Genomic DNA, 27011 nt, shown 5'->3' with positions numbered 1-27011 from the left:
GTTCATGCTTTAACACAAAGTGTGGAAGCACTGAAATCGTCCGGGAGGAGGGTTGCAGAGTGGCAGGAGTCAGGCAACCTCCATCATGCACGGATACAGCTTCATGCATGAGCCCCTCCCCCCAGCTACCATCACTGAATACTAGAGGGAGAAGAATCCAAACTCCTTCATTGTGTTTACAATAGCTCAACTTTGTAACTAGGGCTGAGTTTCTTTTTTGTCTCCTCCCTACAAAGTCCTTTTACCTTTTGTGTTGTGTTTTTCTCAGACAGTAAACCTGAGTGCAGGGACTCTCATGTTTATAGCCTATGCTGGAAACCCTTTCCAGCAGAGTAAAATTCTTTAACTACCGTATTTTTTGCCCTATAAGACGCACTTTTTCCCCTCCAAAAATGAAGGGGAAATGTGTGTGCGTCTTATGGGGCAAATGCAGGCACCTTGGCTTCAGCGATAGCAACGCGAAGCCTCCGAAGCCTGCGCTCCGGAGGCTTCACGTTGCTTCCGCTGAAGCCAGGAGAGTCTGCTCTTTGAGGCTGGCGGTGGGGGAAAGCAATGCTTCTCCCATCGCCAGCCCCAGAGGATGGGGGGCAGCGGGAAGGCGCGCAACGCCTTCCGGCTACTCTCCAACCCGGCTTTGAGGCTGGCGGTGGGGGAAAGCAGGCTTTTCCCCAAGGAGGGAGAAGGGACTGACTGTCCAAGTCCCTCCCTTCTCCCTCCTGTGGGCTTTTGCGGAAGATGGGGGAATTCCGCCACCTCCCGCAAAAGCAGGCAAAAGCCATGCACTCTTTAAAGGGGCTGTGCCGGCTTCTGCTGGCTTTTCTAGGAGGTGGGGGAATTTCCCCATCTCGTAGAAAAGCCCGTAGGAGCCGCACAGCCTTTAAAGAGCGCGCCGCTCTTGGGGCCTTTTCCCCAAGAAGGGAAAAGGGACTGACTGGCCATTTCAGTCCCTCCTCCCTCCTGTGGGTTTTTGCGGGCGGTGGGGGAATTCCGCCACCTCCCGCAAAAGCAGAAAGAAGGTCTTGGAGTAGCGCACAGGCTGCGTGCAGCCTGTCCACTGCTCCCACAGCTGCGGGGTGGGGGGGGTCATATTTTTTCCCTTGATCCCCCCCCTGAAAACTAGGTGCGTCCTATGGGCTGGTGTGTCCTATAGGGCGAAAAATACGGTAAATAAAATTACAATTTTCTCTTATCTCCAGCAGCAGCCTTAGGCCTTGTTTCGACACCTCTATTTCCTCCTAGGTAAACAAACTATGTACTGGTTACAGATAGGTAGCCGTGTTGGTCTGCCATAGTCAAAATAAAAAAAATCCTTCCAGTAGCACCTTAAAGACCAACTAAGTTAGTTCTTGGTATGAGCTTTCGTGTGCATGCACACTTCTTCAGATACCAGGAACTAACTTAGTTGGTCTTTAAGGTGCTACTGGAAGGAATTTATTTAAACTATGTACTGTTTAGTCATGTGCCTACTCTTTTTTATTTTAAGGACCTTACATGTTGCATTTTAGGTTGTATTATTTTATATGTACCACACCCTGGGTCCATGTAGTGAAGGGAAGAATATATATGTGAGAATAAATAATACATAAAATACAACTACTATTGTAAGCAAACAGCATGCATATATATATATATATATATATATATATATATATATATATATATAAACTCTGGTTATGTTTATATACAGACTGTGGTTATTAATATGCAGAATAATAATAAAGTAAAACAAAACAGAAGTTTGTTACACAAACATAGAATAAGATATTAAGTGACTGAAGGAAATACTCTCATCTTCCTAACAAAAGGCAGAAAGACTGCAAAAGACACTTGGTAACATTCACTGCTTAAAATTTATAAATGATAGGAGTTAGAAATCAATAATAAGCAACAGCAGATAGACAAATGATGTAGCAAGTGAAAAGGCACCTGAGTTTACATTTAACTGGCAGGTAACAAAATGTGCTAATTGAAACAAGTAGGGTTCAATCCACAGAATTCCTTCTCTGCAGCCAAGAGATGGTACAGCTATTAAGTACAAAACCTGTTCTTTTTGGAGCTATTAAGAAGAATATTTTTGCATTAATATTTTTAACAGTATATGATTAGAAACATCTTCAATACTACTACAGATGTGTTTAAGAACTTAAAAAAACATATTGTTAAATGTACATTCTACTTTCAAGAGTATCATTCCTTCCCACTCTGATTAACATCTTAGAGCCAAATGGTCTGGAAAAATCAAATCAATGTCTATATGGATATTTCTGCTACCATGATAGAACAATCTGTCTCACAGACAAAGCACTGCACATCAGTATATGTAACAAGGTAAAGCTCAATTATCAAGCCTATCATAATTTAAAATGTGACATATTTATCCTTAAAGCTAGGCAATGTGGAAAGGGACTCTAGAACAGCTGCTTCTCACCAATTTAAATGCTCATGTGTTTTACGTTGACCTAGAAATCAGCATCATCCTAACCAAAAGCCAATTAGATAATGGTATTTTTTCAGCTTGTAGAATAGTAATTTAACAGCTTTAGTACTGTAAAGCAAATCAATAAATCACAGGTATTTAGGCTGGTTTTTCCTTACTATGGACCCAAAACATCCTAAAGAAAAAATGTAAGTGTCTCCTTGCTGTAACCAAATTCATACATGGCCAGGCTGTTATGTTATTACAATTAGGCCACTATCTTATCAGGGTCAGACACACAAAATGTAAAAGCTGTTCTACATAGAACTGAGAATTCAGATTCAAGAAGATTTGTAACATTCAGGATTGTAATATATTAAAATTGTATTAAGATCGACCTATGATCCACAAAGTCCATTAAAACCTACATTGATTGGAGGAACTCCCCAGGATTCCAGAAAGAGAAACATTTCTTGCTTGCCCAGATCCTTTTAACTGGAGATGCAAGAAAAAAAGGATGTGCAATGAAGGACTATTATAGTATACAGAAACACACAACAAAACTGATTGTGGGTTTGGGTCTGGGACACATGGGGATTTTAGTCTAGAAACGCAGGGGGAGAACATGATACTAGAGAGCTTGGAGCCATCCAATGAAGCTGATTGTTGGAAGATTCAGGACAGAAAAAGGAAGGCACTTCTACACACAGTGCACAATTAAACTATGGAATCTGCTATCACAAGATGTGGTGATGGTAACAAACTTGGACACCTTTAAAATGAGATTAGATAAAATCCAATAAGTCTACCAATGGTTACTAGTCATGATGGCCAAGGCAGCATCTGCAGCATCAGAAGCACTGTGCCTCTGAGTACCAGTTGCTGGGGAACACAAGTTGGAAGAGGGCTGTTGCCAGCTGCCCACAGGCATGTGGCTGGCCACATTGGTTCAGGATGCTGAACCAGGCCTTTGGCTGCTCTTATATTATTATGCTCTATTATAAAGTAAAACTTGCTTATCCAAGAATAGATTACCTCACGTCTTTTGCAACTCTCACTGCCTGGGATCAACATCTATAGCAATAGTGGGCATCCAAATATGCAGACATCCATGCTGAGGCAGCAGCAAGTCACATCTCAGCTATCTCAGAGGCAAATGAAACAGAAAAGCACAAGCCCCTGTGTTGGAAAATCCAACAAAGCTGGGGAATGGGATAGGAACAATTGACTGCTGAACAAGTGGATGTCATCTGAACTTCCACCCTCCCCACAAAAGCAGTCCCATCCCCACCCCATCAAAAGGGGAAACGGCTGGGGAGGAACAGGTTGGGAAGGAACAGGGATTGGGTGTGGAAAGAAAGAGTTCAGCAACCGCTCCAGCAGCCCGCCATTCTCTGTTTCAAATCATACTCCTGCTTCACAGGAGTTCAGCACAACCTACACATTCGAACATGTTTGTCATCCTGCTGTAACCTGTAGTTAAAGCCCAACTACAAGCAGGTCAAAAGTCAGCCCACACCCACTGTACACCTCCACAGTTGTACCTCCTCTGACTGCTTTTGTACTATCCATTAAAGCCCTTAATGGCTTGGGCGTGGCAGCACAGGAGCTGCCTTTTCCTGTATGTCCTCTGTGCACACTCCAATCATTATCTGGGCCCTGCTTTAAATCCCTTGACCTCAAGAGGCAAGGCTGGTGCCAACTAGGAGTAGTATCTTTTCTGCTGTGACACCAACCCTATGGAATTCCTTGCCAACAAGGGTCCATCAGGTAGTTGTTGAAGACCTGGCTTTGGGGGTAGGGGGAGCCTTCAGTTAATAATGTTATTTTTGCTGCCTCAGTTCTACGTTATTTCTGTGCTGCTGGAACTGTTAAGCTGGTTGGTTATTGTTAATTTATTAATCTGAGTGTATACTAGACATTTTTTAAAGAGATTATGCTTGTTATATTCTGTTTTCATTACTGCTTCTTAGCAGCCTAGAGTCTCTTTGGAGAACTAGGTGGGATAGGAAAAAGTAAAATAAATAAAAAAGCTGTTAGAAAGAACATGGAACTTGTGACATGTCTACATGCTACAAGTGACAGGCAAAGCTCTACGCTGACCTAAGTACTATAAGTTGTGTGTCAAATCAAAATAAAAGCAGTGGTTCCCAAATGATCAATTAAGACTCAAAGGGCAACTGAACAGGAAATGCAATCATTTGGTACATCTCCTCTGATTACAGCTTTATGATTCTGTCTACAGAGGATTTTGAAAAGCAAAGGGATGTGTTGGGGTAAAGATTTTCATTTTCCCCATTTAAAAATTAGACATTGTGTATAGGCACATATGCTACAAAATTAAAATATTATTTACACAGTGACACATTGCTGCAAAGTGCCAACAGTACAGTAGGGCAGTATTTACCTGCAAAATGATGAAAAAAACAAGATTTAATATTTTTCCTTAGAGAACTTTAGCAACATTTATAGTCAGAGAAGCTTGAAGAAAATGCTTGGGTTTTTATTATTTAAAATCAACATTTTGCTTTATAGGTACTGATGCTTGCTTTGTTGAACATATGCAGCTAGTAGTACAAGGACTTGATCACTCCAGCTGTCTTAAAGATTCTGCTGGCAAGAGAGGATTTGTGACAAATCCCAGCATGCTGTAACTTTCCCAATTACATTAATAACTTATGCAAATGAACTGTGGCCTCCAGCTCACTGCAAACTGCCAATGTGTCCTTCACACTGTGAGTTGTACTAATATGTTCTGTGTCCGCTAATCAATTCCAAAATTCTGCAAGCACTGCAAAAATACAAAATTTTAAAATCCAATGTAAGGAGCTAAAAGAATTCAACTAAACACAGTCAGCACAACAAGTCCTGCTGTCCCCCGCCCCGTCCCAGCTCCCCACCCAAATAAGCTCTGGTGAGAGAAGAGATTGTTTCATCTGGCAAGCAGAAATGTTTGCACTGACAGAATAATCATAAGACCACAACACTGAATTCCTCTTTAAGTTATTATATCTTCCCATGTTCTTTTTTTGTGTATTCCTACACCAAACATGAACAAATTGAATCGAACACACTGTCCATATAGCGGCTTAGTTGAATGATAAAAAATGGTATTCCGAGATGTCATTGTATGCAATGAACTCAGTCAGCACTGACATTTTTTTTTTAAAGTGTATGTTCCATGTTATTTATTTCCAAAACATATAAGAAACCTGTCATTTTGTTCCCTGCACATTTTGAATGCAATGTGTAATTCAAAACCATTTTGATAAAATATTTGAAGCAAGAACAGTCAAGACAAACAAAATGAAGCTATAATATAATATATTAATTTAATATAAATATTAATTTGTTTAAGAATATGCCAGACCTTATTCCACATTTATTCAGTATGAAGCTTAAAGTAAAGCAACTGGTTATTTTTTGCTGAGGCAGGTGGGGGGAATACATTTGAAAGCTTCTTGGCACGAGTTTCATGAAAACAACAAAAAATCTGAAAGTTAAAAGTAGTCAGGTAATTACCAAAATGGCAGTCCTGTCAATTTTCAGCTAATATTGATCTTTAATCTTAAGAGCTAGCTGAAAATGCTCAGCATTATTCAATAATGGCAGAGATCCTGCTTCCGGGTTGGCGCCATCGCCGAATGGCGGACTCCCTCCGAGCTCCGGAGGGAGTCTGCTCGGCAGGGGCTGGGTCCTACCGCGCCGGCGACGCGGGGACCCTTAAAAACCACGGGCACGGAGACCGTGGACATGGGGACTCGGCTGGTACCGTTAGCGCCCTCCCGACTCGTGAAGGAGCCTTTTTAAAGGCTACAGATCGGGTGCCGGGGAGTGGCGTGGTGCTGAGAGTCCATCGCTTCCCCTGCCGAGCGCAGCCGCATGCCATTCGTCGGAGAGCGCTGGCTTCTTCTATTGGAAATTCGGACATTTAACAACAACCCGTGAGTAATTGGGTAATCGGGCATAAAAGGAGAAAAAAAGAATTTTTTTTTCGAATTCGGCACGAGCGGGGGGGGATCTAAAAAGGAAGTCAGTCCCCTTCCTGATTGTAAACATGCTAAAACAAGGACTGGGAAACCAAGATCGATTCAGAAGTTTATCGTTGACAAAGATGATCAATTCCACGATGGGATATTATAAGAATAAGAATTGTGCTGGAGGAGAAAAAGTCGAAGAGGGAAAAGGCAACCCCCCCCCCTGGGAACCGGGGTGATTCGGAGAACCTGGTGGAGAGAGACGGAGAATTTGACAGCTGTCAAAGTAGCTGTCAAATCTTGAGTATATAAAGAGGACTCTGTTACAAGTATTTTGCTGGTTAATTCTGTTACAATTGGACATAAATATGGATACAAAATGTCGGAGGGAAAAAGAAACAACAATTTGACTTTTGGATTAGAGGACACAAAGTTACTGCAACCCCCCTAGAGGGGCTTTGGGACATTACAAATGGCGTATGTGGAAAACTACTCCGGGATGTGTACAGGTCTAATCTCCTGGGAAAGCAGCTAAACTGAAATATTGTTTCGTCTACAGAGGTGACAACACAATAGAATTTTTCTATTGAAGCAAGGTAGGAACTGGACGCAAGTTTTTGTTCCTGAATAACAAACCTCTGTGGAGATACTAGATTTCGGAATAAGAATGGTTTTGCAGCTGAACAAGACAGAAACCTGAGAAAGCAAGAAACAAAAGAGCAAAGGACCAACTACGTCACAGAAAGAACAATGGGAGGAGTAATAAGGACTAAGGAAAATTAAAGGCCTCTATAAGTCTGGATTTCTGAAGTTAAACATCATTAAAACAAGCAAATTTAAAGAAAACCGGCAAGATGGATTGAGAAAATTCTGGCTGTGGACTTGAGACCTCCAGGCCGACAACACATAGACTGATGGACATGGGGAATCCAAACCGGGGAAGGGAGGGGGAATTCTAGAATCCAAAGGCTATGTAACCAAATTTTTGAATTTTTTGCTATCTATTATCTTTTATCTTTCTATCTTGATTTAATATGTTTTTGGGGGGGGAAAGGGGGGAACTCGTGGGAGGAAACGGGGTAGATCTTGGAGGAAAAATCTTTCTTTTTTCTATTTTGTTAAAGATGAGGAGTGATGTTAAGATTGTAATTTAAATTGGCTAATAGGTACAACATATTAGGTTTAAATTGGGAATGAGAGCTTGTGGAACTAAATTAGGGAAAGGGGAATACAGTCGGGAGGGGAAGGAGGGAGTCCCAGAAAGAAGGCTAAGAAAATAAGGGTTTAAAGTTGGTCTCTCTATTTCTTTCTTTTCTTTATCTTTTCTATCTTTTCTATTCTGTTATTATTGGAAATTATAATAAATATGATTATAAAAAAAAAATTAATGGCAGAGATCCTAAGGCATAACTAAATACAGTGGACACTGGGGTTGCAAACATGATCCATGCGGGAGGCACGTTTGCAACCCGCAGCGCCGCGTCTGCATACGTGTGGGTCGCGATTCGGCACTTCTGCACATGCGAAAAGTGTGATTAATGCTTCTGCGCATGCGTGAGAGCTGAAACCTGGAAGTAACCCGTTCTGGTACTTCCAGGTTTGGCGCAGTGCGCAACCTGAAAGCCCACAACCTGAAGTGTCTGTAACCCGAGGTATGACTGTACCTATAAATATATATTAACAGTGCAGTCCTATACATGTCCACTCAGACGAAAGCCACCCTGATTTTGGTATAAGTATAGGGCGGCAGCCTTAAGTAGCATATAGACTGCACTGGCAGCATTTGCTAAATCTTTAACAACTTTCAAGAGGTCTGAAAATACCAAGCAGAGTTCTCACAGCATTCTGTTCCATAAACTCAACTCGGTGTCTGGATGCTAAGCAAATGTTATAACTATGGTCTGTCAATTCAGACATCACATCAAATACTGGTCTGCAAACCCGCTTCAGACAATGGCTTTTTATTCTGGATTGCTGGGCCTGCAAATTGTATACTAGGGTATACTTAAAAGACAGCAAACTAGCACTACAATTTAAGAAAAAAATAATCAAAGAATTATTGCAATCCTATGTATGTTTACTCAAAAGTAAAACTATACAGTTCAAAGATGCTTACTCCTGTCTAAGGACTGAAGACTACATCAGTGTACTGATTAAATTTGCACAAGAATCAAAGATTTCAGCAGAAATGTATTTAGGCATATTTTTCAGCGGGGGAAAGGACAGCTGCTTTTAAAGATTTTTATAGCATCAGAAAAAAATAAATACTACCAAAAATGGAAGAATATATTTAGCTTTCATTCTGCATTCAGCCGTAATCAACTAAAGCTGCAATCTTATGCACACTTGCCTAGGAGTATGGCCCCATTAAATAGAGTGGGACTTACTTCCAAGTAAAGACCCAGGATTCAACGGCACAGCTGCAGCTCTAGTGAAAAGGGTATTCATTTATAATTGCATCAATTGATATCTTAACAAAAAATGCTCCACTGACAAGAAATTTTCATCTCACTATAGGAAAGGGAATACAGGGCAGGAACTGTGCTTTAAAAACAACAACATATGCTTGGGGTGGGGTGGGGATGTTGGCAGTGGGCTCCCTTGAGCCTATCTGACAGAGTGCGACTAGCAAGAAACTAGCAGATTCCAGCTAGGCCTAGGCAGAGGCGTAGGAAGGTCAGGTGGTAACCGGTGCAGAAAATTTCTTGTCATACCCCCCCCAACACACACACATTGGGGGGGGTGTTTTTTATTTGCCTGCAAAAATGGTTTTACGTTATTTCATATTTTCTTACAAAGGAATGTGGATGCTGGGCCTCTGATTACAAGTAGGCAACTATGGACAGCTACTTAAATCTACAGAATGGATTGTGTTTTGGCTTGTGTTATTTTATTTATACAATATTTATTGTTTGTGTATTTAATAAAATTTATTTCAAAAAACCTGCAAAGCGGTTTACCCAAACAAAAAACAAAAAAAAACACCACAGCAGTAAAATCAAGAAAAATTAACAATCCTACTTTAAAATATTCAAAAGCTAAAATATTAAGATTAAAATTACTTCAACTAACAAAACATCTAGGTATGTTTGCCTAAAGAAGAATGCTTTTAGCAGGTGCCCGAAAACAGTCTAGCAAAGGCAGGTGCTTTGTTGCAATAGGCGGGGAGTTCCAAAGTGCAGGTGCTATTACAGTAAACAATGCAGTACAGATATTATGTGGAACCTGTAGTAGTGCTTGAAACTACTGAAGGGGAGGTTTTATTTACTGTGATTTCACCATGCTCTGTATTATCTGAAAAGGAAAACATTTATTTAAAAAACAGGACTGCATAGCAGCAATCTAGGCTCATCATGAATAGTGGGACTTATTCCCGAGCCGATGGTGCATAAGATGGGATGCACCCCTTGCATCCAACTTGTACTTAAAACTCTGCACAAGCCTGCATTAGAGAATTGTAGAGTTGGAAGGGACGCCTGAGGGTCATCTAGCCCAACCCCTGGGGCAATGCAGGAATCTCAACTAGACCATCCCTGACCAATGGCCATCAGTCTTCTGTTTTTCCCTGGAGGTGGGGGAAAAGATAGATTTTGACCCTGCTCCACTGAATTGAAATTTCAGCCTTCACGACACAGGAAAACGGGCAAGTAAACAGCTATTTTTGTGGAGGAGGGACAATATATTAACTGATATGCATGAAATTTCATATATAGCTATATAATCCCTAGTGTAGTAAGTTAAGACCTTTGGAGCAGGCGTTTTTTTTAAAAAAAAAGTTTTTTATGAACTGCCCTAGTAGGGCAGTAATTGTCCCTTGATAATTTGTCACCCTGCTCCATGATGGCACCTGGGGCGGATCGCCGCCCCCCCCCCGCTCCCCTTTCCTACACCTCTGGGCCTAGGAGGTCAAACCCCAACTCTGTAAGATCTGTCATGTATGGCTGCATGACAGCCATTTCCTGGAAAGTTAAAGCTCACTGTTCTATTTCTCAGGAACCACGAAAACCTGTTTTTGAAAGGAGTGGAACTATGAGCAGCCCACAAGCTGATCATTTATAAAAAACTTCGTAACATCAAAAATTTGATGCCCATGTTTCCCTCTTTCTTCCCCATCCCCTTTTCCTTTTGTGTCATTTCTGTTCTGAGAGAAAGGAACTGTATTGTTTTTAATAATCTGTAAGCTGCTCTGGGAATCCTTCCAAATGAAGGGCAGAGTATGAATGCTTTGAATGAATGTAAGTGCTCTCAGGCTAAGAAATCCAAGCCTATTGCTTTTATCCTCACAACCATCCCTTGGAAGGTAGTGAACTCTCCTTCCTTGGAGGTTTTTGATTCTATGGATGCTTGAAGAAGGCTATTGTGACTTAATAAAATATCACTATACTTTTCAGAACTAAACACAGCAATGAGTTATACTAATCGAAATCTATTGAGGTCCACTAAAACTACTAATAAATTTTGAGTTCCAAAAGTTATTTTTATTTTTAGGTTTCAATCTTAAATACACCTACTAGGGGAGTAAGCCCCAGTGAACACTAATATGCATAGGAAAGCACTGTTGCACACCCAAAATGAAATTCCCCAACTGATATTTGGTCCACATATTTGGTCAACAATGAGTTCAAGGGCAAGTGCCCTAAAATTTGAATTAGGCCTCAGAAACTAGCAATGCAGAATCAGTTCATTTTATATTACTTACATAAGTTAGAACTCGTTTCAGAGAAAGAAGGAATTTAAGAGTCAACAGGGACCTTAACTTTTCCGAAGTGCTTCCTGATGTTTCCATATTAATTCTTCAGAATAGCAAAAAGAATATTGAATTTCTCTAACACAGCAAACCAGAATGTCAGGAGTGGAATAGACTCTTTTAAAAAAGCTGTTCAACAGGACATCAAGGGCGAAAGATTAAAGCTTCCAATATAAAAAAAGAGCAAGCTGAAATCAGGCTCACAAGATACTCATTCTTTGAGGGGACGGATTGCAACCCACTGACCTAACATTCTGAATCCTCCTTTATGAAATACTTTCAAGTTAGAATAATAAGAATCATGCTTGCCAAGCACTCTCCAGCAGTTTCTCACTTTACACTCACAATAGGGCTGCTGTCAGAAAGAAAGCAGAGTCTGCGTGCCAAAATCAATTCAACAAGCTCTTGGATAAAAAAACAAAAAACACAGCATTTGAGGATAATGAGAACTGCAATCATTCCAGCTGACAGCAGATGACTACCAATTATCATAAGGCAAGTTCCATGCATTTACATTTGGTTGAGCAGCCCCTAACCTGACATGCTTCAAAATATATGGCAAGCATTCAAGTTCTTTTAGAAATTTCGTGTTAGCTGTTGAGGACATCCAGAAGCGAGAGAAGCTTATTTAAAGACTAAACAACTCTTTGCAAAAGAAGTTAACATTTCTACCACAAAACAAGGCAGTGATGAATACTGTGCTAAATGGAATGTGTGCCAACATAACATCTTTCACCAGATCTAACTGCTTAATAATCAACCGAATGTACAAGCATTCTGCATGTGTATACAAGGTGGATGCCTCCTGCAAATTACTATTCCTTCCAGAGCTATTTACTAGTTAACACAGAATAATAAACTATCAGCTACTGCCACACTCTGGGTATAGCCTGCTACTGTGCATAATTATCTTCCCTATAATTATCATCATACAAATAACTGTGTGCAGAATCGCCTCTTAAAGTATATTCATTTTAAACATTTGTACTAAAAGGCATTGAAGAGTAATTTACTTTTTTTGTACTCAAGATAATTACCCTTCCATAACCATTGCTCATCACAAAGAGCTGAGGATGTCCTTGTAAAACAGTAAATTTGGCTCAAATATTTCTACCAGAGATGCAGTTGTGCCTTAAAACTGTAACATAGAGTTGAGAATACTGCCTCCTTATCCAGTTTCCCTCAAATTGTCTGTCACCCCCATCTATCTATCTATCTATCTATCTATCTATCTATCTATCTATCTGGAGTACAAGCTTTACAATCTGTCTGCTGAGACTGTGTTTTATTAGAACTAATAGCCAGCATTTTATTGTAAGTTAATTTTAATTATTTTGTCATATAGCAACAACTGCCCTGTGCTGAAGAATATGAAAATTTTAATATTGAACCATCTACTATCTACTGTTTATTTTGCAGTTGTGTTTGTTCTCTATGCATAGAAACACTATGCATAGAGTAACTCTAAAGATACCTAACCATCATTTTGCATGATAGTTTCAATCAAGGAGCAGGTGATTGTCTATGCTGGGATACAACTGGACAACATTTTGAACCAGGATGGTTGTAGTTTTGCTTTTTAAAGAAGTAACTGTTCATCAAAGAACTATAGTCACAGTAAGTCGATTTAAGCTATATTTAGATGAGTCATGATATTATTTTCCCAACACATACCACCCTCTGAAAAGGCTTAACATGGTGTGGAATACAGCTCACCTTAAGCGCCTCTAAGACAAGCATTCTCAATTCTTACAGCTTCTTGAAGGAGAAGCAATTGAATTACTAACAGAAGTTTCAATTAACTTTGAACATTCTTATATAATCTGGGAATACCAGGTAAGTACTAAGAGAAGGTCAAAGAACCTGCCATATTAAAAAAAAATTCTTGCCAGGACAGGACAGGCAATATGATATAAGAAACCTCTACAGCAGAACCTCTACTTACAACCACCTCCACTTGCGGACATTTCAAGAAGAGTTTGGATTTGATATCCCACTTTATCACTACCCGAAGGAGTCTCAAAGTGGCTAACATTCTCCTTTCCCTTCCTCCCCCCACAACAAACACTCTGTGAGGTGAGTGTGGCTGAGAGACTTCAGAGAAGTGTGACTGGCCCAAGGTCACCCAGCAGCTGCATGTGGAGGAGTGGAGACACGAACCCGGTTCCCCAGATTACAAGTCTATCACTCTTAACCACTACACCACACTGGCTTTCAAGCTGTGACCACGGCAAACCCAGAAGTAACCGGCGGATTTGCCGCCGTTCGCACCTGCACAGAAACGGGCAATCACCGCCTGCACCTGAGCACAACGGTGCCTCTCCCAGCAACCTGTTTCGCTATAAGGACGGGCCTGTGTAATGTACTGTGGTCGTGAGTAGAGGTTCCACTGTATTATATCTCAACAGAAGAGAAGTACAACAGAATAGAGGTATTTTCACCTGGTAATTCAGGTGACCTACTCTGATTCTCAACAAGCATATATCCATACAAAGCTGTCAATAAGATATCTGGGTCGAGATCATAAAGCACCACCTATGGAATTGAGGGTGAATTCTCCGCCACCACTAGTTGGCACTTCTTAAGAGAAACGGGGTGGAGGGTGGAAGGAGAAACTGAAGGTTTGGGAGCTTGTAGTTACAGCCATCACTTCCTAAAACTTTCAAAGCAAGTTCATTTTAAATTAAGCAATGGGGAATACCACCTTGTACATTACCTACTGAAGAAGCTGCAAGGTTTGTCCATGCTGAGAAAGTGACTTTCTTTAATGAAAGGTCTTGCTGCATTCAAAACCTAGTGACTTAAGAAAGCCGAACCCAGATTGTCAACTATGTGATCAAAAACCAGCGTCTCTCTAACTCAAAGCCAATGTTTACATGACCAGAAAATCTTCTCCATTTCAAAATCTTGGCTTTAGCTTCTGATTTGTTATGAGAGAAACAAGCCACAAGCACTGGTTCATAGGTAACACTTAGCGAGTGCTGTGGTTTGTTTCCTCCTAACTCGGAAATGGGAGAAGCAGGGTAGGTGTGATTTGAGCAGTATGTACCAAATGCTGTTTGATCTCAGTAAGTCAAGGTTTGTTTCTTACCACAGCTCACCATTATATACAAAGGGAACAAATGTTGCCTTTCACACAGGTTTCTTCCTCCCAGAACCAAGGAATTTGATTTCATTTTTGCTTTGAAATGTTATAAAAAAGAGTGAGGGAAACCGTAAAATCAAATTGTGTGGTTGCCATGTTCCTGGCTTGTGAAGTGGCCAGTTTTAGCTGATGCTAAGGGCATTGGTTAAGTGGAATGCGTGCAATTTCGCAATTTCAAATAGGTGAGAAATAAATGGGTCTTTATTATGTTAAGGGTTTCATGTGAAAAAAGCATGCAAGAGAAATATTAAAGAAGGAAAACGAACAAGTCAGAGGATTTTGAACAGACCACAGTCACCCCACCATGGCCAAGACAAACACTGTTCAGTGGTGGACTGCACACTAGGTCTGATACACCATTATTTCCCTCAGCTGCTTTGTTAGAGTTTAGTAGAAAACAAAAAGCCTACAGGGTAGTTTACAAGGCAGGAAAAATAATTTGCAACGAAGGAAAAATATTCCTTATTAAAATGAAAGGGACTCCCAAAGCAAGTGATGGAATCCTTTCTGTTCAACCAAGACTTAACTAGACTGTCATTCACACTTTCATAATCTCAAGGATAGGCTACTATCATGTGTTCTACCATGGACTGTCCTCAGTTGTCTGGAAGCTTCGGCTGGAGCAGAATGCAGCAGCTTCCCTCCTTGTGAAAATTTATCATAGAGAGATCACACACCACCGATGCCCTATAGGCTGTGCCACCTCCCTATTATTTTCCAGGCATAAGTCAAGATGCTGGCTGTAACCTACAACCTCATACAGCACATACATGACCACCTTTTGTCCTTTGTACCATCCTCACAGTAAGGTCAACTCAGCAGCAGCAGCTAGTGCCACACTGCTTCTCCCACAACACCAATGACATTGTTGCTGACTGAGATGCTGTGTGGGCAGGGCTGCAGTCAGACTGTGACTATTCAAGGCAGCTTCTAATACAGGCATCCCCAAACTGTGGCCCTCCAGATGTTTTGGCCTACAACTCCCATGATCCCTAGCTAACAGGACCAGTGGTCAGGGATTATTGGAATTGTAATCCAAAACATCTGGAGGGCCGAAGGTTGGGGATGCCTGTTCTAATAAAACACATAGGTACTCAAATTATATATTAGAAGACATAAGGAAATAATAAAACAGGCAGCCCACCCAAAATCAATTTAATATTATCTAAGCATTCCAGTTTTTAACTGCTTATCAGGCCAAGTCATTAAGAAGGACAGAAGAGGAATTTTAAAATAAACTTAGCAAGTGAAAGTATGTTTCTCTCCTTCGCCACTGCATTTCCTCTTTCTTTCTGACAGGAAGAGCTGTTTGACAGTGGAGAAGACACCCGCAAAAGGTGGTGGACTCTCCTTCCTTGGAGGATTTTAAGCAGAGGTTGCATGGCTCTCTCATGTATGATCTAGCCGAGATTCCTGCACTGCAGGGGGTTGGATTAGATGACCCTCAGAATGATTCTATGACAAACATTCTGAAGTTCTTCAGTCTTTGGACTTTAAATTGGCAAATCTCCCCCAGTAGATGGCACCATAGCATAATCGACAACTTGTGGTGAATTGCCATGTTCATACTTTAAAATGTCTTTTAATAATGCATATAGGTGAAAAATGTTTTTAAAAGAACTGAGAGTACGCAACATTTTTCACAAGAATTAAACTCAACCTGTTTTCAAAAGCATTAAATGTGCCGGAATTGTATCCTGTGCTATGCATACATTTTTAGCACTAAATCATTGTGCACACAAAACAACTTCCACAAGCACAATGGAACTTCCCTTCCAACTGCACCCCCTCCAAATATGATCCAGAGAATTAGGATACAAGAGGATTTGAAGACTCACTGCAAAAGCAGAAGTCCGTTCATGCAATGTTTGATTCTTCCTTATAGCCCCAATTATTTAACACTAGTCCATCCAGGGTTCCAAGAAGTACAGCCCCTTATACTGTTACTGTCAATTTACCTATCTTAAATGGCTAAATCATACCTAAATTCCCAAAATTATTATCATTAAGTTTAATAGCCACCAGTGAGACATGCATTATTTAACAGAATGCATCATGAGCGCACAAATAAGTGTCAGCAAACTCCTAAATACATTATATATTTTCCAGCATGCTAGTGGGTCCACCAAAATTAAACCTGTTCCAAACAGATCCTTTCGGAGTCTGCAGCAGCACCAATATTGTTTCTATCAGAATTAGGCAAGCAAACCTGGTGCACATAATATTACACACCAGGGCAAAACTAGCCTCACAAATCAGTCTAATTGCTGTCTCAAACCTAAATTTTCCATTAAGTCTAGCCATCACAAAAATATCATTCATGTTGTGAACACATCCATGTGAATGACATGCTCTTAGACATCTGGTAAGTAACCTAAATGGCGGAGCTCTTCGCCCCCTCTCTTATAGTGTTTTACCCTATGGCAAAGCTTTTATTTTACTGTTTGGACAAGCTTGTGTTTTACTGGATAATTTTCTTTTAAAAATGATTCCTGTTTCATGTGCTGCACTTATATCTATTTTCTTTATATTTTATATCTGAAATATTATTGTATTTTACAGTTTGAATTGTTGTAAGCTGCACTTAGAGGTTGTATATTAAAAAGAAAGAAAGAAGTGGGAAGAGGCATGCCAGGGAGGGCATTTTTCACTGCAAAATGGCCAGACTATTGCCACCGCCTTGCACAAAAGTATAGGCCTCTTAAATCCTGGACTGCCCAAGAGCCTAATCCAGATTTAATGTGAGGACCAGACCAATTCTTCCAAGATCCAACGGGTGTCTAAGGACAATGATTGTAAAATGTAATCTGCATCTGGTATGGAGGTTGTTCATCCCTACAAGCCCCATCCTACAAAAGCAGTTTATTTTATTGATTTAATTGATATTCCATGTTACATCCAGGAATTCAAGGTGGCATACATGGTCTCCCCCCCCCCCCATTTTGACTTCACAGCAATTCTGTGAAGTATGTTAGGCTAAGAGACAGCGATTGGCCCAAGGTCAACCAATGAGCTTCATGGCTGAGAGCGGACTGACCACTCTTGGGATTCTTGGGGCTAGTCCATGGGCAGCAACACAAGATGTATATAAATCAAGTATAAATTTGATAATGAAAAGATGAGAAGAACAATCAAAATGGTGACAGATATAAAAGCAAGTCATCCTCTTCTTAAAAACAAAAACAAAAAACAAAACTTTGCTAATGAAATTGTAAAGTGCATCAAAACTTACCAATCCAGCTGTAAGTGAAGGAGCAGACTGTCCCAATGACTGGTTCCTCATGCGGACCAAATTGGATGATTCTCCAGATGGCTGCCATGCTGCCTGGCCCACTCCGCTGTGCATACTAGTGGATAAAGGAAGCAACTGCTTTCCTTTAACGAAAAAAGCAAAGCAAAACCTTCTTCAATTGGTGGCTCATTAGTTCATTATACAATACTTTTCACACAGAGCGATCAAAAATACTTTTTATGCAACAGCCTTAGATAATACATTTTTAACAATCTTTAGCCACAACCAAAACAAAGAAATTCTTGCCCAGGTAAATATACAGTTTGAACTTCTCTGTACCATTAATTTGCTTAACTGTGAAGAAACCTCTAAGCAATTTGATGAATTGCACAAAACTTTACCTGACAATGAGCTGGCCAAACTACCTCTCTGAAGCTTGCAGTCATCTTGACTCAGTTGACGATGGATCTTACTTTTGCCAGCTGAACCAGCTATATCAGGGTTACTAAGCTTCCTGCAGCGCAAAGAAATTGGTTCCGCTGCAAGATTCTGAAACAAAAGCCAAAAGAGAACAGGATAAATTTTGATGGGTAAATTACTTATGCACTAACTTCTTGATATATAACTTCAGGCTTATCTTGGTTGTTTACCCTGAAGGAGAAGTCCTAAGTTCAGTGCAACTTACTTCCTAATAAAAATGCTCAGGGCTGCAGCCATAAAATGTTAAAGTTATTATTGCAAGACAAATTATGGCCAAATTTCCTTAATTTGAAAGATGTCATATTTATTGCTTAATTAGACAATTTTAAAAAAACTGTTCCCTCATCACTCACAGACAAGCTATGATCTGCAAAGACTTTTCAAGAAATCTCTAGATTCATAAAATTTCATGGGTTGGATCCAGACTTCACCTTCTATATACAGAAAAGGATTCTTCCGTCCATGGCAGGCTTTTAACCTAGCAGAGGAATCCTGTTGGTGGAGAAGGCTCCCAAACTGTTTCAATGGGGCCCCCCATACACTCTGGAAGAGCGTGTGGCCCTGAAGGCCACTGGGATAGGAATCTGTAAAAACCAGCTCCTTGTGTTCTTCACCAGCAGGATCATTGGCCGAGCAACACTCTGGTGAGAATGGTCTGCATCAAATCCCCTGTGTTTACTACAAGAAAGGTTTCAATCTACTTTCTAATAGCAAAATATTCTACTTGCTCGATTTAGAAAAAAAACCCAAAAAACTGTAACTATAACCGATTAAGGGAAACAAAGTTAGAATTCCAAGGTATTTTCATGCTAATTTCACACCAGCAACCTTATTAGAAGCAAGGTACAATCACAGTCACATTATACTATAAATATATTCTTGCCATAAATTCATTAAGATAGATTCATAAAAAGTAATAAACAAATCCAGTTAGTACCCTACCATTTTAGAGAAAACAGTAAATATCCATTCATATTATAAATGGCCAATAAAGGTTAAAGGGAATTTAAAAACATATCATATAGCATATTTCAGCCAAAGGGACAGCACACACGCTTACAAATACTGCAACGGTACAGCATGAAGTAGTAGACTGATTTCATGACAAATAAGCAACTAAGGCATGCATAGAACACTGCATAACAGAAAGCAGCCTAGATGATAACAGACACCAGTGCAGATACCTATTGGTGTAGTAGATAAGTATCATGGACTCTTTTAAATCCACTGTATATAGACATGTTCTCTGATACCACCACCAGTGGCTGCCACACGTTTCTCTAGGAAAATCAATTTGATATAACAAGCTTAACTCTTATCCCAAATAAGAACAGCTGACATGAGCCATGTCTCCCCCGCCGCCACCATACTACAAACATTACAACTTCCATCAATCAAATACCCCATATGACAATATCAACTGTCATGAGCACTAGGCATTTCAAATATATTCAGAAAGGAAAAGGAAGGTAAAAGTGGCACTAAAATGCCTACCTACTTTCCAAGTGAAATCTAAATCTATTACAGTATGTATACACCAGGGACCTGTAGCAATTCACCCTCATTAAAAGTTGATAGAATTAAACTGATAGCATAATTATGCTAAAAGACAAGGGAAGACAAGAGAAAAGGCAGGCAGGCTTTCTTCAATGACATACCGGAACAAGTATTTGGTGGCCAACAATGAGAGCAGTGTGCCTTGTAACTCTTTTTGTGTAAAACCTAGACTCTAGGCTGTGGTGAAGTAGAACACAGAAGACACTAATGGATTTTTTAACATTACAGTGATTAATGTCTGTTTATGCTACAGCCACTTGCCTCTGGAGGGTTTCCTTCCCATTTTGGTAAAATAATGGCAGTGATTCCATGTATCATGTGGCTGACTAGCAATGGAGGGTTCTATCCAATGCTACTCCTACTCAGAGTAGACTCATTTAAATCAATGGACCTAAGTCAGTCATGTTCACCAATTTAAACTGGTCTACTTTGAGTAGGACTAGCATTGAATACAACCCAATAAATTTATATTTCAGACTTAAACTGTGAAATCTGCTTATTAAATGTAAACAGAGATACCTCTTTGGGAAGGCAGAAACACTCTGTGCATGCTGATGACATTTATTTCTGAAGCTCACAATTCTGAATTATGTCTACCCCTGCTCAATTTAAACCACTTAGTATAAGTCATTCCTAGACTGAATAGAATATTGCGTGCACCCTTAGAAGAGTAAATAATTGTTTAGCTTCTGCTATATCTCAGGAGGATTTAAAATCTATGAATATTTTATCAAAAGCTTTGAATTTTCATTCGTTCTTTTAAATATGTATATAATTAATTAGAAATAAAAAATACTGTTCAATAATATAAGTTAATAAAATTGGGGGGGTGTTATTAACTCACTCTTATATATTTAGTTCCATCATATTTTCAGATATAGTCACACTTATTTCGGTAAACAAATAGGGCCATAACAAAGGGCACACAGACCATAAATATACCACTGCCTGTAAGTTCACAATCTGTCCATTAAAAAAAATTGTAAGGTACAGTCTCTTTTGAAGCACATGTTAGAATATAGATGCTTCCAAATCTTCCTCCACAGCACATAATGAGAGTTGTAATTCTGTGCATTTTAATAACATATTCTGTCTGTATTATTTAGTTTTTGCCATGCTAAAACAAGAATACACTGAGGCAGATAATTTAAGAAAAATAAAGTTGTATCCAAAGTAGTGCTTTGTAGAGGTTGCATCAGTGCAAGGATTTCTTATTGCACAACATCGCATTCTCTCCTTCTCCCACACACCCCAGGCATTTTCCCACCCTTCCAGAACAAATCTGGGGAGAATGAAGGGTGCACACAGGAGGAGGAGAGGGTAGATCACGGGTGTCAAACACAAGGCCCGCCAGACCTCGTCATGTGGCCTGTGTAGCCGCCGCCGGCCACCAGCCTTCACCTTTTATTCTCGCTTTTCTTTCTTTCTTTTTTTTGACACAAGAAAGCCGCCTCTTCAGCGCATGCGCGGCAGCCTACAAGCCAGAGAACGTCTGCCCTCTAGCGGCGCCGGCCGTTCTACACAGGAAACCTCCACTTTACATGCATTCAGGAAACCTCCACTTGTTTTTATATTGCGCGCATGCCATCCTGTGATGTGACAGATCCAACAGCTGCCTGAACCCTTCTCTCCTGTACTGTAAGTCCTACAGATACAACCGGCCCTTTGAGGGTGACCAAACTGCTGATGCGGCCCCCGATGAATTTGAGTTAGACACCCCTGGGGTAGATTCATTGCAAAATCCTTGCACTAACAGTATTTGTGAACTGGATACCACCTGTTAAATCAAAGTCTGGTGTAGTATTTTATCTACAGTAACTTACATGACACACACAGAGCCATCACATTGGGAAGTGGAGATGGGATAGCAGGCAGGAGGGTCCTAAATGATATCCTAGTAGAAAGGAAAACTGCTGCTGTGGGGCAAAAGTACCCATTCAAAGGGAACCATCTTGCTCCAAGTGTCCCTTGGCGGGGTAGGCTTTTGTACCCCAAGGTGCAATTTCCCCCCTAAGCAAATTAACAGCAGAATATCTCCGTTGATTGACTCCTTTCCAGAGAGCCCACTTCTCTGGCTATTACTGAGATAACTGCTTCTGGAATGTAAAATCTCTGAAGGAGTCCCAAGGGAACCATAAGGGTGGAATTTTGACTTCCCCATAAGTAGTGTTCCAGGTGCAGTGTGTTATACATGGTTCCTCAATCACTGTGCAAAGAAAGGTAAGGTGCATGCACATTTTCCACTTCTGTTTACCTTAATTTGCAAGGTAATTGAACCAGGAGCCTCTTGATTTGTAGCAGAGTTTCACAGCCACTAAATTACACCGCCTCTAGTTAGTAAAAACAGGCCCCCGGAGTAGATCTTTTGAAAATATAACAGCAGGAGTAGACAAGAAAGGGGGCCAGCCTTACAGCCGCCCAATCTGTTTGGCTGGAGCGGATAGCAATTGTACCAGCAGAGGATTTGAGTGGGCAAACTATCAGTCTATGCTGTGCGAGCAAAGCTGCAAAGTAGCTCTTTAAGGATAAAACAGTTACAAGAACTACACTTTAGGAAAGCACATCATTGTAACAAAATTTCATAATTACGTCAGCTGACACTGTGCATCTGTCCCACATCCTAGCAGGGACCTGGATGGTGCAACCTTAGTCACCTTTTCAAGGAAGAGAGGAGCTAGTCGCAAAGGTGAGAACACAGAAGAGGAATCTGACAGGCAGGACTCAACCACTCCTAACTATTTTACTTGCAAGACTAAACTAAAATGGCATCCTGAACTTGCCATATGGAACAGCACCAGTTGATTCTCACCCTTACTAGTCAAATTCCCCAACAATCTTAAACTGCCCCAAAATTAGAACAAAGCACCAATGGGAAGCACTTGGCTCCATACTAATAACCCTCAATCTAGCACTTAAAGGGCTACAAGATCAGATTCTCATTTCTAACCCAATACTCCACTGGAGTTGCATAACACCCATTCATTTCACAGTTGTGAAATCCAAGAGTGTGAACAGTACCAGTGCAGAAGTGCCAATGGCATTTGCTGTCCCAACACTGAGAATCAATCTCAATAGACCTGAGGATCCACAGAGACCCTTTCGAGAAATTTCAGAGGCTCAAAATTACCAGGTAAGTAAAACTCTGCAAATACAACTGTAGCTCTATATTTAATGCAACTCAAATTAACTTTAAAGTGCAAAACAGTACTGTATGCACATTTAAGATGCTGAAAATGGCTGAAGAATGTTAGTATATTCTATTACACACAAAAAAAAAAAAACCTTAAGCCTTCAATTTTCTAGCCCCAACTAATAGTTATTTCAAATTCTTGAGTTCTAGACTTCTTGGTTGTGAAGAAACATGAAAACATGCCAAACCTATGATTCGCTTGAGAAGAGAGGGCATTTTCCGCTTAGCATGCAAAATGACAAAATACCCAGAACTATTAACTGTCATCACAGCCATTTCTATTTAGGACTAAACAGGATTTTTGTGAGCTTCATTTTTCAAAGCTAGAAATGACATTTCATGAGGGTTGTTTTTTTTTTTCAAAAAAGCAGCGTACTCTAAGAGGGAACAAGGGAAATTGGGAACCTCCCTAGCCTTGGCAAAGCACTTGCAAAAAGAAAAGGAAGATCTTGCTGACCCCCGCTTATTACTGCTATTCCCCTTATTTAAAATGGCTGCTGCAGCTGCTGTAAGGGAAACGACCCCCACCCCAAGACATACAGAACACAAGCTATGTCCTTTCTTGGCAAGAGAAGAGGTGGATCTCACTGCAGAATGAAGAAGCACTCCAAACACATCTGCAGCAAATGAAGTAACATTCCCTTCCCTCGTGCTGCCCCCAAATATCACTAAAACTCAGAGCCCCTTTGCAAGGCCCCCTCATTTGGACTCAACCCTACTTCTTAGGGAAAGGACTAGAGTGCCTTACATGCAGAACGTCCCAGCTAGGGCTGAGAGAGAAGCCTGTCTGAACCGCTAGAGCAGAGCTTTCCAAACTTTTCATGTTGGTGACACACTTTTTAGACATGCATCATTTCGTGACACAGTAATTCAGTTTTGCTAGCAAACAGGAGGTTAAACTAACCCCTTTCCAGCCCTGGGAGGAGCATTTGCATGTTACACCTACATGCTGCAGCTGACACACTAATGTGTCGCTACACACAGTTTGGAAAGCTCTGCCCTAGAGAGCCACTGCTAGTCCATGCAGACAGTACTAAGCCAGATGGGCCAGTGTTCTGACTCAGTATAAGGCAGCTTCTGCATCACTATGTCCCTGTGGTTTCTGCAATCATATGCAGCAGTACAATTAATGTGCAGCTCATCAGCCAATTTCTAAAAGAACTTTGCAGTTACTCTATCCATATTAACCATTCCAAAGCCCATTTGTTCTCCTTCAATTCTGATCTACTTAAGAAAAGAGTAAATACTTTTGCTCAGTTCTGTTTGGAATTAATTTGCAGGTTCATTTACCACACTACAACCAGAGCAGGGTGGGTGGGGGAGATGGTCCTATTCAACAGGGGCACATGTCCACATGCACCATTAGTGATAACTTGCCTAAAGCCAAATGCTACTAAAAGACTTTCAGCTGCTTGTTCTTCACAGATTATTGCTTTTGTGTGCAGCTGTAGTGTTAAGTGACTTTGCAAAACCTTAACTTAAAAGTAGTCTTATCACATACACCAAATAAGAGGCTTCCTGCTTTCCACTTCTAATTCTTAAAGTTCTCAGGGTGGCTTCACACAAGGTAACACACAGTACCAATCAATGGATGACTATATGCTATCTCAAAGACCAGAGGCAGCATGTCTCTGGATACCAGATCCTGGGGAACAGCAGGAAGGACTCAAAGTCCTTATGTCCTGCTTGTGGGCTTCTCATAGACAACTGGTTGGCAACTGTGAGAAACAGGAAGCAGAACTAGAATAACCTTTGATCTGATCCAGCAGGGCTGTATAGAAAGCAAGTTACATGAATGCACTCATGCTTCCAAATGTTATTATCCCCCTTTGGCCAGATGCAACTCCTGCAAGCAAGATGTGCAGGTTATCTTTTTTGATACAACAATTTAGATATATATTCCAAACTTTTTAGTATATTATTATTGATCTCAGAACAGGCCAGAAGGGTTTATATGTATTTTAAATATAAGTAGCAGATTATCTATTATATTTATATTGTTGTTGTTGTTATTTAAAATTGTATACCACCCTTTATCCATAGATCTCAGGGCAGTACAGAACATAAATCTAGCTCTCATCTAACTCCCCTAGCTCTTGTGGTTTACTAATTAGGCATACAGGCTATGTAAAAAAAGATCTACCACACTTCATGAGAGCTAGTATTCACCAAAAAAAAAACTACAGATAGTTTGAACTACATAGTTTCCTATTTTTTAAAAGTAAATATCACCAGCCAAACCACTCTTATAAAATCCAGCTGGACCTATCAGGAAGTCTGATTCTTTGCCAATTAATCCAACTGTGTCAGTCATTATACCATGGCAGAGTTTTTTTCAGAGGCCCTAGAAGCTGTAGAAAGGATAGGTTTTTCCCCTGCTGTTAACATTTTGGGCTTTGTTCTCTCATTTTTTATATTTTGCCACCTCTCCTTTCTATTTTCATATCAGTACCAGTTGCTTCCTCTCATACTAATACTCAAGTTGCACACTGCTTGCACAGCTACCCATCTACCAAAACAGATAATGAGCAACAGATTTAATGAAATTACAAAAAAATTTCAGATGCTATTAATTTGGAAAATGTATAGGCTGCTAGACATTTGCAAATATCATACAATACTTCAATGCAAAATATCACACAACAATAAAAAATACAAGAAACAAAGCAGATAAAAGCAGTTTTTCAAAATAAATCTGATGGTGCCCATTAATTACAGGAATGACAGACCTGCTCTTCCACAACACTTCAATCATTTTCTTACTATAATGCCCAAAGGGGAGGTGCATATAAGCAAATATGTTGGGAATGTGCATCTGGAAGATGTGGTCCTTGAAACCTTTAGACATGAACATTCTGTATTTTTGTACATCGTCTTCCCTGCAGTCATTAAGAGGAAAGGAATAGTCATTGTGCTATGGAAATGAAAGAACCCTATGAAATAGCTAATTAATTGAGTTCAAAAACTGGCAAGTATACAGCCAGCGACATTTCCAAAAAGGAGATCTTGTTTCTTTTATTTTTATCTAAGCAATTTATATACTGCTTAACTACAGTTGTCTCTAAGGCGGTCATTAAACCGCTTCTTAAAAAACCATCTTTAGACCCGGCCAGTATGGCCAACTATCGCCCAGTCTCAAATCTTCCATTCTTGGGCAAGGTGATTGAGCGTGTGGTTGCTGAACAACTCCAGGCACGCCTGGAGGATGCGGACCATTTGGATCCCTTCCAATCAGGGTTCAGGCCTCATCATGGGACTGAAACTGCCTTGGTCGCACTGGTTGATGATCTCCGGCGGGCTAGGGACAAAGGTGAGAGTTGTTTCCTGGTTCTGCTGGATCTCTCAGCGGCCTTTGATACAATCGACCATAACATCCTTCTGGACAGTCTAGAGGGGTTGGGAGCTGGGGGCACTGTTATACAGTGGTTTCGCTCCTTCCTCCTGGGCCGTGTTCAGAAAGTGGTGGTGGGGGATGAGTGTTCAGACCCTTGGGCCCTCACTTGTGGGGTGCCTCAGGGTTCCGTCCTCTCCCCCATGCTTTTTAACATCTATATGAAGCCGCTGGGAGAGATCATCAGGGGGTTTGGACTGGGTGTCCATCAATATGCAGATGATACCCAGCTCTACCTTTCTTTCAAATCAGAACCAGTGAAGGCGGTGAAGGTCCTGTGTGAGTGCCTGGAGGCGGTTGGAGGATGGATGGCGGCTAATGGGGGAAACCCAGCCAGATGGGCGGGGTACAAATAATAAATTATTATTATTATTATTATTATTATTATTAGCCACTCTTTAACACATTCAGCAGTAGTCACCTATAACAGGGTAGGCAGCTCAGTGATAAGGCATGATAGTACTCGCCTTCAGACATTGTTAATTAGGGAGAAGTTAACATTTATTTATTTAAATATTTACAGGATGCACTTTCATATAAAATATCACCAGGTGGTAGACAACCTAAAAAGACAATCATGTGAAAATTATGTAAAAGGTGCATTGGTGATGTCCTATCTCCACCTCCCTTATCACCATTCAACACTCTTCATCACCTTGGAGGGCAACCTTGGGAAGCAGGCTATCTTTTGTACAGTGGTACCTCTGGTTACGTACTTAATTCATTTTGGAGGTCTGTTCATAACCTGAAACTGTTCTTAACCTGAAGCACCACTTTAGCTAATGGGGCCTCCCGCTGCTGCCGCACCACCAAAGCACAATTTCAGGATGAATTGCTTCATCCTGAAGCAAAGTTCTTAACCTGAAGCACTATTTC

At 40.5% G+C, this 27011-nt stretch overlaps 1 protein-coding gene across 1 annotated transcript in view; it reads right to left on the bottom strand.

Annotated features, from left to right (window-relative positions):
• Nucleotides 1-27011, bottom strand: part of MAST2 (microtubule associated serine/threonine kinase 2) — a 155514-nt gene that overhangs the window by 126418 nt on the left and 2085 nt on the right. The window contains exons 2-3 of the mRNA XM_081193140.1: nt 17919-18066; nt 17518-17660 (exon numbers count right to left, since the gene is read on the bottom strand). Of these exons, the coding sequence (XP_081049266.1) occupies nt 17518-17660; nt 17919-18066 (291 nt within the window). The remainder of the gene's footprint in view (nt 1-17517; nt 17661-17918; nt 18067-27011) is intronic.

The sequence above is a fragment of the Podarcis bocagei genome, assembly GCF_964188305.1.
Source record: "Podarcis bocagei genome assembly, chromosome: 5".
Lineage (NCBI taxonomy): Eukaryota > Metazoa > Chordata > Lepidosauria > Squamata > Lacertidae > Podarcis > Podarcis bocagei.
This window is presented reverse-complemented; position numbering and strand designations above follow the sequence as displayed.